This window comes from Chiloscyllium plagiosum, chromosome 2 (assembly GCF_004010195.1).
Source record: "Chiloscyllium plagiosum isolate BGI_BamShark_2017 chromosome 2, ASM401019v2, whole genome shotgun sequence".
NCBI lineage: Eukaryota > Metazoa > Chordata > Chondrichthyes > Orectolobiformes > Hemiscylliidae > Chiloscyllium > Chiloscyllium plagiosum.
Window position 1 is genome coordinate 146,099,494 of NC_057711.1, and position 11,412 is coordinate 146,110,905.

General features: G+C 43.1%; 1 protein-coding gene across 1 annotated transcript in view; it reads left to right on the top strand.

The window, feature by feature from the left end:
- The window catches only part of LOC122558334 (transmembrane protease serine 9-like), an 80,923-nt gene extending 73,746 nt beyond the window's left edge, over positions 1 to 7,177 (top strand). The window contains exon 19 of the mRNA XM_043706789.1: positions 6,000 to 7,177. Coding sequence (XP_043562724.1) covers positions 6,000 to 6,161 — 162 coding nt within the window. The 3' untranslated portion in view covers positions 6,162 to 7,177. The remainder of the gene's footprint in view (positions 1 to 5,999) is intronic.
- Positions 7,178 to 11,412: the final 4,235 nt, after the last annotated feature.

The window sequence follows — 11,412 nt, forward strand, 5'->3', positions numbered from 1 at the left end:
GAGTAAACGTGACCAATTTGACACACGACATTAGACGCCATAGAAATGCCAACCAAGTAATTCACACCAAAAGGAATGATATACATGGAATGCTAATATTGAGACTGGTGCCCATATAAATTGACCACTCCAATCCTGACCTCATTATAACCTTGATCTAAGCATGGGCGTAGAGCTGAACTCGAGCTGCAGTGGGAATGACCATCCTTGAAATCAAGGCAATCTTTAACTGAATGTGCCATCAAGGAACCTTAGCCAAACCAGAATTGGGACAACATTCTCCACTGATTGGAGTCCTATCTGGACAAAGGAAGGCGATTGTGTTTGTTGAAAGTCAATCATCAAAGCCGCAGGAGTCCCTCAGATTAGATATTTTTCTAATCAATCTGTGATAATCAGAAATAATATTATACACAATTGGAGCAGGTGGGATTTGAACAAAGGGTTCCTGGCTCAAAGGTCAGGACATTACCACTACACTAAAACAGCCACCAATTTATTCAGAGCCTCTTTCAGCTGTAAGGCTCCTTCTGAGGTCTGAACTCAGGATCTTCTGATTACAAGGTATGCATTTTAACCAACTAAGCCACCTAGTTCCTCAGAGTAGTGTCCTCGACCCAAATATGTCCAGCTGCTTCATTAGTGATATTTTTCCCTCCCACTTAAGGTCAGCAATGGGCTGATAATGGAACAATGCTTAACATCATTCATGCCTCCTCCAACATCAATTGGAACACCAAAGACTTCACAGCACAATCCTGAGTCCATACATCATCCGAGACCAATTTGAAACTATTGGCAATTTTAAACGTGATGCAGTATTACATTTCAAAGATAATACCCAACCCAGCATCAACACTCCTCGTACAAAATTCATATTCCAGATGAGCTTGAACTAAACTTGGATGCTGTGGCATAAAACAACATAATCTGGAAAGTGGAGCATCATGATGAAAGGTGCAGGTCTGCTTTGTCTGTTTTTAAGGAAAGGTGGCATTATTTGTGTATTGTTAGATCCAAGGTGACGAAAGGGATGCCCACCCCAGATTCAGACCCTTATCACAACTTTTCAGGTGTCAAACCTCTTTTTCTAGACTAAGTATCAAGGAAGGGTATTGCTCCATACATCTTTACAGAATCACAGGAACTGACAACTTCTGGAATACCTTTGGCAAGATATTGTTTCCCAAGTTACAATTTGAATGTTACAGCCAGGACGTAACGTATTGTGATGTAACCTGTGGAATAGAGACATAGAGTTATAGAGATGAATAGCACAGAAACAGACCCTTCCATCCAGGCTGATCAGATATCCCAATCCAATATAGTCTCACCTGCTAACACCTGGCCCATATCCCTCCAAACCCTTCCTATTCATATACCCATCTAGATGCTTTTTAATCTATATCTTTTAATGTTCTTTATTGTAAGTTTCAGTTTCTGTTTTTTCGAATTAGTAACTGGTGGGATTTCTTAGTGTCTGAAATAATAATTAATTTATAAATATTTCTTTAGCCATTGTGTTTTTTTTAGGACTTTTTTTGGGCCTGACTTTAAAATGACTGAATTTTGTTCACCACTTTTGCTTATTGTTAAGCACAGGTGGGAACAGAAAGAGAAAGCGACAGAGTGTATGGAGTCAAGTAGAAAGATAAGCAGCAGGTTAGCATGTGTGCAGGGTTTAAGTTCGAGGCAGACTAGGAATGAAGCAAAAAGGAATGATAACTTAGGATATATCACTAGAGATGTTGGAAATCATGAGGATAAGAAAATTAGCATTCAGGCGCTTTACCTGAATGCTTATGGTATTCGTAACAAGGTAGATGAATTTACGGCGCAATCATCGTGAATGATTATAATGTGGTAGGGATCATAAAGATGTGGTTGCAGGGGGTTCAGGATTGGCGGTTAAACATCCGAGGATTTACAACTTATCAAAAAGACAGGGAGGTGGGCATAGGAGGTTAGTTAAAAATGAGATTAAAACTATGGCACTGAATGACATAGGGTCAAGATGGTGTGGGGTCTGTGTGAGTGGAGTTGAGGAACCACAAAGGCAAAAAAACCATAATGGGAGTTGTGTACAGACCTCCCAGCAGTGGTCAGGATCAGGTGCGCAAAATGTATCGGGAAATAGATAGGGCAATATCAGAAAGGCAAGGTCACGGTGATCATGGGGGAATTCAATATGCAAATGGACTGGGTGAATAATGTGGCTGGTGGATCCAAAGAAAGGGAATTAATGGAATGCTTACAGGATGACATTTTGGAACAGCTTGTGATGGAGCCAACAAGGGAGCAGATTATTCTGAACTTAGTGCAATGTAATGAGCCAGACTTTATAAAAGATCTTAAAGTAAGTGAACACTTAGGAGGCAGCAATCATAATATGGTAGAATTCAGTCTGCAATTTGAAAGAGAGAAGGCAAAATCGGATGTAATGGTGTTACAGTTTCATAAAAGTAATTACAGGAACATGAGAGAGGAACGGATGAAAATCGACTGGAAGCAGAGCCTAGTGAGGAAGACAGCAAAAACAACAATGGCAGGAGTTTCTGTGTGTAATTGAAGTCACTGTACAGAGATTCATCCCAAAGAAGAGAGGGGAGGGGTTAGTCAGCCATGGCTGACAAAGGAAGTCAGGAAATGTATCAAAGAGAAAGAGAGAACCTATAAAGTGGCCAAGAGCACTGGGAAATCAGAAGATTGGGAAGACTACAAAAACAAACAGAGGATAACAAAAAGAGAAATACGGAAGGAGAGGATCAAAAATGAAGGTAGGCTAGCCAGTAATATTAGAAGTGATAATAAAAGTTTCTTTCAATACATTAGCAGCAAACGAGAGGCAAAAGTAGACATTGGGCCATTCTAAATTGATGCAGAAAGGCTAGTGCTGGGAGATAAGCAAATAGTTGAAGAACTTAATAAGTACTTTGTATCAATCTTCACAGTGGAAGACATGAGTAATATCTCAACAATGAAGGAAAGTCAGGGGCAGAGTTGAATATGGTAGCCATTACAAAAGAAAAAGTGCTAGAAAAGCTAAAAGGTCTAAAAATTGATAAATCTCCTGGCCCCAATGGACTACATCCTAGGGATCTGAGGAAGGTGGCGAGGTAATAGCGATGCATTTGTTGTGATCTTTCAAGTCACTGGATTCAGGAAAAGTCCCAGATGATTGGAAAATCCCTGTTGTAACCCCTTTGTTCAAGAAAGGATCAAGACAAAAGATGAAAAATTATAGGTCAAATAGCCGAACCTTGGTTGTTGGTAAAATTCTAGAATCCATCGTTAAGGATGAGATTTCTAAATTCTTGGAAGTGCAGGTTCAGATTAGAACAAGTCAGGATGGATCTAGTAAGGGGAAGTCATGCCTGACAGACTTGTTAGAACTTTTTGAAGAGGAAACAAGTAGATTAGACCAGGGAAATCCAGTGGATGTTATCTATCTAGACTTCCAAAAGGCCATCGATAAGGTGCCTCATGGGAGGCTGCTGAGTAAGGTGAGAGCACATGGTGTTCGAGGTGAGCTATTGGCATGGATTGAGGATTGGCTGTCTAACAGAAGGCGGAGAGTTGGATAAAAGGTTCTTTTTCGGAATGGCAGCCGGTGACACGTGGTGGCCGGCAGGATTCAGTGTTGGGGCCGCAGCTGTTCACTTTATATATTAATGAGCTGGATGGAGGGACTGGGGCAGTCTAGCAAAGTTTGCTGATGATACAAAGTTAGGCGGACAGGCAGGTAGTACTGAGGAGGTGGGGAGGCTGCAGAAAGATTTAGACAGTTTGGGCGAGTGGTCCAGGAAATGGCTGATGAAATTCAACGTGAACAAATGTGGTCTTGCACTTAGGAAAAAAGAAATAGTGATGGATTATTTTCTAAATGGTGAGAAAATTCATAAAGCCAAAGTACAAAGGGATCTGGGAGTGCTAGTCTAGGAGTTTGAGTCCGTGATTAAGAAAGAGAATGCAATCTTGTCATTTATCTCAAGAAGGTTGGAATATAAAAGCAGCGATATGCTTCCAAGACTTTATAAAACTCCAGTTCAGTCCCATTTAAAATACTGTGTCCAATTTTAGGCCCCACACTTCAGGAAGGTTCGCACGGATGATCCCTGGAATGGTAGGCCTAACATATGACAAACAGCTGAGGATCCTGGGATTGTAGTCATTAGAGTCTAGAAGGTTGAGGGGAGATCTAATAGAAATTTACAAGATAACGCATGGCTTAGAAAGGGTGGACACGAGGAAGCCGTTTCCATTAGGCAAGGAGACTAGGACCCGTGGGCACAGACTTAGAATTAGAGGGAGTCAATTTAGAACAGAAATAAGGAGACATTTCTTCAGCCAGAGAATGGTGGGCCTGTGGAATTCATTGCCACAGAGCGCAGTGGAGGTCAAGAGGTTAAATGTCTTCAAGGCAGAGATTGATATATTCTCGATCTCATAAAGAATTAAGGAATACGAGGAGAGTGCGGGTAAGTGGAGTTGAAATACCCATCAGCCATGATTGAATGGCGGAGTGGACTTGATGGGCCAAATGGCCTTACTTCCACTCCTACATCTTCTGGTCTTATGGTCTTAAACCCATCAAGGTGTTGGATCCAGACACTCTGGCATAAATATTGTATGATTGTGTTTGGGTAATGTACCAGGCTGCGTTTTGGTCACTATACATTTGATTTGATTTATTCTAGTCATGTGTACCAAAGCACAGCAAAAACCTTTGCTTTTTGAGCAGTACAGGCAGATCATGGCAAACAAGGACATACAGGTCATAGGGTGCTTAGACAGCGTGAAGCATATAGGTGATACTGCACAGCAGATGCATAAAGCATAACCAACAGACAGTTCATTCGCCAGTCTAATAATGGCCAAGAAGAAGCTGTTCCAGAACTTGTTGGTGCATGTGTTCAGCTGTTCAATTTCATTTCAATATATAGAAGGGTGTTTTGGAATTAATGGGACACTATATCAACTATTTGTTTGAAAAAAATCATTACATTTGTAACATAAGTAGATGCTTTGGTTTATTTTGTTTTGTTTTCATTTCCTTATTTAATAAACTTCTGTTTAATTGTTGAAGCAAAATCTGCAGCATTGCATGCTTATATTTCAGCAAGAGGACACTAATGCCGGGAGAGTGAATAAGGTCATTGATAATCTTCCTACCTAACTGCATTCTACCAGAGGGATGAGAATGCATTGACCTGGGTAGCAACCTCGGAGCAGATTGTCACGGCCGGGTACTGGGGCCTCCTCTGCTAGTTTTCCAGAAAGAGAACTTGCGTTTATGCACCACCCCACTCAGTAGGGCCTCCAGACCCCGGCCTGCAAAGTGCACCGTCACACTTCCCTTGTTTCCTACATTCAGGGTGAATTTCAGGAATTGTGCAGGGCAGCTCCAGACTCATTCTGCTTGCCTGTGTGCACAATGGCCTTTTAAAGATGGCAGGAACACCAAGGATTCTGGTCAATTCCAGATACTCCATCAGTTGTTCTGGGTGTGTGTTAAAATGGGGCTAGAATTGGATGAGAGGAATATGGGTGAGTAGGTACGAAATGAGAAGAGTTTGGTAGGATATGGTGAGAGATCACATGAGGCTTCGCGACACAAAACCCTCTGAAAAGCTCAATGAGACTACCACGCCGGCAAATGATCATTAGATATAGGAACTGGAGTTGGCCATTCAACCTTAAGGCCTGCTCCACCATTCAGTAGGAATATGGCTGATCAGATATTCCCCATGTCCTCTTTCCTGCATTTCTTCACAACCTTTGATTCCTGTACTGGTCAAGAATTTATCTATTTCACCTTTAAAGATACACAAGCTCTGCCCAAATAGCTGTCAGCGGTAGGTAGTTCCAAAGACTCTCAAACCTCTGAGAGAAGACATTTCTCCTCATCTCAGTCTTAAAATGGCTCCCCTTAATTCTTAAACCATGCCCTCTGCCAATAATCTATATGCAATATTGATTTTGTTTTGTTTTTATCCCAGGGTGACTCTGGAGGTCCATTAGCCTGTATGCAACCTGATGGAAAGTGGTTTCTTGCTGGAATCGTGAGCTTTGGTTTTCAATGTGCCAGACCTGGTTTCCCTGGAATCTATGCCCGGGTAACAGCTCTGCGAGACTGGGTGCAGGAGCAGACTGGAGTATAAATGGTTCCAATGAGAAATGGTCCAATTTGTACTGTTCCTGGATTAATGAACATTCTCCATTCATGAATTATAAGTTGATTCCTATTCACTATTTATTATTGTGTAGTGATGCACCACTGCTGCATTATCAGAAAACAATGTGATTTTACTTTTTAGACCTGTGTTTTCAAATTTGGATGGGATTTTACCACGACTGAGAGGAATGGGGGAGCAGGAAATGTCATGAAAAGTTGTACCAGGAGGGCTTCCCAACACAATCTACAGCCAGGGAAAACTCCCAGTGGCAGGACCAGCTGGACCGTGTGTGGCTAGCCAATTTAAATTCATACAGGCATGAGGAGCAGCCACCCCAAACACACAAAGGAAGTCTGCAAAGGGTGAGTTTCATGAAGGCATCATCCATGCAATGTCCCAGAGGATCATCAGAGCTGGAGGTTGGGGTGTTTTGGTCGCATGCAACAAATATGTCCGCCCAGCTCAAATCAACCATCCGGCAGAGCATGCCTGTTAATCTCATCAGAATTTTAACTTAAACCTTACCTTTCCAACGCCTCACAATCTCGAGTTGCCTCAACAATGCCCACTTTGTCAAGTGAGCTCAGACCTAGCCAGCAGGAATGAGAAGCTGCCCTTATGAATGATGTGTCTGGGGGAGCCAAACAGGAGGCTGCCTCCTGGAAAGAGTCTGAGCCAAAGCTCTCTGTTAGCTCGTGCGGGGCTCTGGATCCACGCCGAACCCATCCTGACAGCTGGGTGAGGATCCAAAATCCCATGGCAAAATCCTGCCTGTTACTCTTGAGTGATGTGAAAACGTGTCAGTGAGGCATTCATAACCCCAATAATCTTTTTCACAAGTAGACATTTTTGCTCATAGTCTTCAATTCCTGGGCTTTTTGTTTTTGTGGATATTACTAAATTAGAGAATGAGGTTACATTTAAAATGAGCTCTAAATCAATGAGTGATATTTGAGAGTGACATTTCTCAGCCCTCGTGATTAGTTTGTGTTCACCTTGTGCACTCCCCAACTCCTTCGCCACAAAGTTGAGTGGCTGAACCTTCAGCTGCCTGGGGCACTAACTACAGAACTCCCACCCCGAACAAAGGATGTTCAGAACATTTAAATGCAACTCAACAGTTGTCGTCCTCAACCTTTGCACAAGTGTATGTCACCATTATGGGTTAGAGTTTGTAATCTCCCACCAGTGGACGTGAATACAGAAAGGAGTGAGGGACATGTTAAATCCAGCGTGTGACCTGTCCCTGCCTACCCACCCACCTTGATTTTAACAGCGACAGAGATGGTACTGGGTACCCTGCTGTCCAACAGTGAGCCACCACAGGCCCTTCACTGGGGAACCAATACCCACTCAATAGCTTCATCCTGCCACTATGGAGATAGAACCAGCAGCTTTTCCTGCATATAGGCTCATGGGGCACGGGAAGGAGGTCCATCCTTAATGTGCTCCCCAGGGCTCATCAAGCCATCCCTCCTAAGGAGACAACACGCCACTCACCCTGCCCGCATCCCTCTGACTTCCTGTCACTTCATTATGTCCTTTCAAACACTGGTTTAGAAAGCTTTGATCTGTTCCCACCTTCCAACCTTAACATTAATTTGTTGCACGATGCCTGTTCTTCCGCCAAGATCACACGCCTCAGAGAACTAAACATGCCAATGTCTAATCCAATTCATTCTGCTGCAAATGGCTGGTGAGCTGACCTTCCTTCCCTCCTCCTGTTGCACTGCCTGCACCTTTTAAGTATATAGGTCGTTCTGCTATAATGCGCGTTTCATTAATGCGAGAAATCTGTAACGCGATTGACAAATTCGGGCCACTGTTTCTAAAGCACAAACTTTTAAAACATGTGTTGGCTGTAACGTGATTACATCGCCAATGCTTTAAGCGCTGTTCCTAAAGTACAATTTCTCTGTAATGTTGGGTTGCACAAGAACGTAACCATTGTGTTATAGGAGAACTACCTGTAAAGCAAAAGTGAACAAAAACAGAAATTGATGGAAAACCTCATCAGGTCTGGTAGCATATGTGCAAAGAAAGCAGAGTTATCTTTTCAAGTCCAGTGACTCTTCATCAGAATCACTTTGAATCTCAGGGAAACTTGCACAGTACTCTTTTAGTTATTTTATCACTGCTCTCAATGGTATGTAAAAATGCAAGAAAAATAATACTATCTATGAATAAAAAGATACGGTGGCAATATGCAAAACCAATTAATCATTACTGTCTTTCATGATGGTGTTAGTAAGTTGAATTAACTTCATTGTAAAGAACGAACAGATTTTCAAGAATAAACTGAATAAAAAACAAATGTGAAAATAAGCAAAACCGCAGTTAGGCGGTAGTGAAAAAAATTAAACAGGAGTGTCAGAGGTTCTGTTCACTCTGAGAGCTGGCTCTGAGAGAGCTGGATCAGTGTCAGGGACTTTCCATCTGTGTCAGGGACTGACTCTGACTGGGCGGGCGTGCCACAACACAATAAATAGGTCCAGGCAGCGGGCCGTGGAGGGGATCATTAGGGCCGACTGCCTGCCCCTCTTCCGCGGTTACGTTAGAGCCCGGGTGTCTCTGGAAAAGGAGCATGTGGTGTCCACCGACACCCTGGAGTTGTTCAGGGAGAGGTGGGTGCTGCAGGGAGTGGAGTGGATTATTTCCCCCTCCAACTCTATTTTGATTTAATCCCTGCCCTCCCCCTTCACTGTTTGATCACACAGCACTGCCCTTTGATGTGAAGGGCACTGCTTGTCACTGGCCACTCTGGTGTTTCTTTTCTTCCTGGTGGTGGAAATTGAATAAAGATTTGTACATCTTGTGTCTTTCACTGTGTCTCACACCTGCACAACTGAAAAAAAGAACAGGAGTGTCAGACATCCTGTTCACTCTGAGAGTTGAGCTGGATAAGTGTCAAGAACTCTCCATATACATGAACAGTGACTTGGTAATGGGATACTGGCCTCTATGGAGTTATTTTACTGGGCTGAGGGATAATTACCCCACAGACCTATGGGAAATCTCCTGCTCTTGTTTGAAATACCAAGAAATATTTAAAATGTATTGGAAACAGCTGATGGGATCTTGGTTTATTATCACATCTGAATGACGATTCTTCATAGTTAAGCATTCACAATGTTTCACTTTGTGAATAAAAAAACCACAAATGTGTAGGATTGGAGTGAATTATTTCCCTGTCCAACTCTAGTTTGATTTAATCCCTACCCTCCCCTTCACTGTTTGATCACACAGCATTGCCCTTTGATGTGAAGGGCACTGCTTGTCACTGGCCACTCGGGTGTTTCTTTTCTTCCTGGTGGTGGAAATTGAATAAAGATTTGTACGCTTTGTGTCTTTCACTGTGTCTTACACCCTGCACACACACAACATGGGTGCTGAAAAAAAATAGGAGTGTCGGAGGTTCTGCCCACTCTGAGAGCTGGCTCTGAGGTAGCTGGCTTAAAAAAAAACTAAAACAAACAGGAGCATCAGGGGGAGAAAAAAAAAGAAAAAAAAACACAAAAGTGCCATATTATCTGCTATGTATCAAGTATTGTCACTTGAAAAACAATCATATAGTTATGGAGGATAATATAGTACTGTTGCTATTCTTCCAATTTTACAGAGAGTAGAATATTCCCCTTCTGATGTGGTATGGACAATGGTGAGAAAGTTGAGAGAACGAAAAATATCAGGATCTCGATGTTGAGAAAGTGTTTCGCAACTATCCCCTCAAACTCTTAGTACTGACTTCAGAATCTCACCACTGAGTGAAGATGAACTTATTTCCATGCATTGTATAGAGTTAAAAAGCATAGAAACAGGCCCTTCGTTCTACTGCATCTAGGTCAACCAACAGATACCATCCCATGCATCTGCTCAGCTGCCCCTTGCAGCTCTGTGAAAGTGAGGACAGCAGATGCTGGAGATCAGAGTCGTGAATGTGGAGCTGGAAAAGCACAGCAGGTCAGGCAGCATCCGAGGATCAGGAGAGTCGACATTTCAGTCAAAAGCCCTTCATCAGGGTGGTTTTCCAGCATCACACTCTTGTCTCTTGCAGCACTGACCTTGTTTTCTTAGCAATGACTTTGTGCTTACTGAGAGGCTGTCAATTGATTCACATTGTTTTCTTATCACTCATTCACTGACGTCAGCACTGCATTAGAGGCTGTCTACCTCTGTGTGGGCCCCACTGTTTCTTATCACACAGGATCTTTAGTGCTCAGTTACAGGCTGACAACCTCTGTTACTTCGCATCACAGAGCACAGAAATGACCCTTATTTGCATTTTTTATAGCATAGTGAGAAATGCAGATGGCTTTTTATGGCGAGGAGCACTGAACAGTGAAGTGGGTAGATGTGTTGGTGGTGCATGGCACACTGTTAAGCCAATGTCACATGCAGAAAATTTTCAGCAGCTTGTGTGACAAACTCATTACATATGCTTTAATTAAATGGCTCTGTCTTAAAGTAAAAATGGATACATGCTGAGTGGGATGAAAGAGGACTGTAGTTAATCAGGGGAAACTGTCACAGTCTGTCAAAGGGTTTATCTGATTTCAGTCCAGAGGGTTTAGCCACATAGTCAGGCATTTGGTCCTTCTAAAGCCGAGAGTCCTGGCCCTTGACTCAGATGTGGAACTACTAGATTAGTGGTGCTGGAAGAGCACAGCAGTTCAGGCAGCATCCGAGGAGCAGTAAAATCGACGTTTCGGGCAAAAGCCCTTCATCAGGATTAAAGGCACAGAGCCTGAAGCGTGGAGAGATAAGCTAGAGGAGGGTGGGGATGGGGAGAAAGTAGCATAGAGTACAATAGTGAATGGGGGAGGGGATGAAGGTGATAAGTCGGGGGGAGGGTGCAATGGATGTGGAAAAGTAGGACAAGTCATAGGGAAATGAAGAAACTGTTGAAGTCCACATTGATGCCCTGGGTTTGAAGTGTTCCGAGGCAGAAGATGAGGTGTTCTTCCTCCAGACGTCTGGTGGTGAAGGAGCGGCGGTAAAGGAGGCCCAGGACCTCTATGTCCTCGGCAAAGTGGGAGGGCGAATGGAAATGTTGGGCCACAGGGCGGTGTGTTTGATTGGTGCACCAATCAGCCACACTGCCCTGTGGCCCAACATTTCACTCACCTATTGTACTCTATGCTATGTTTTCCCCACCCCCACCATCCTCTCACTTATCTCTCCACACTTGAGGCTCTCTGCCTGTATTCCTGATGAAGGGTTTTTGCCCGAAACGTCG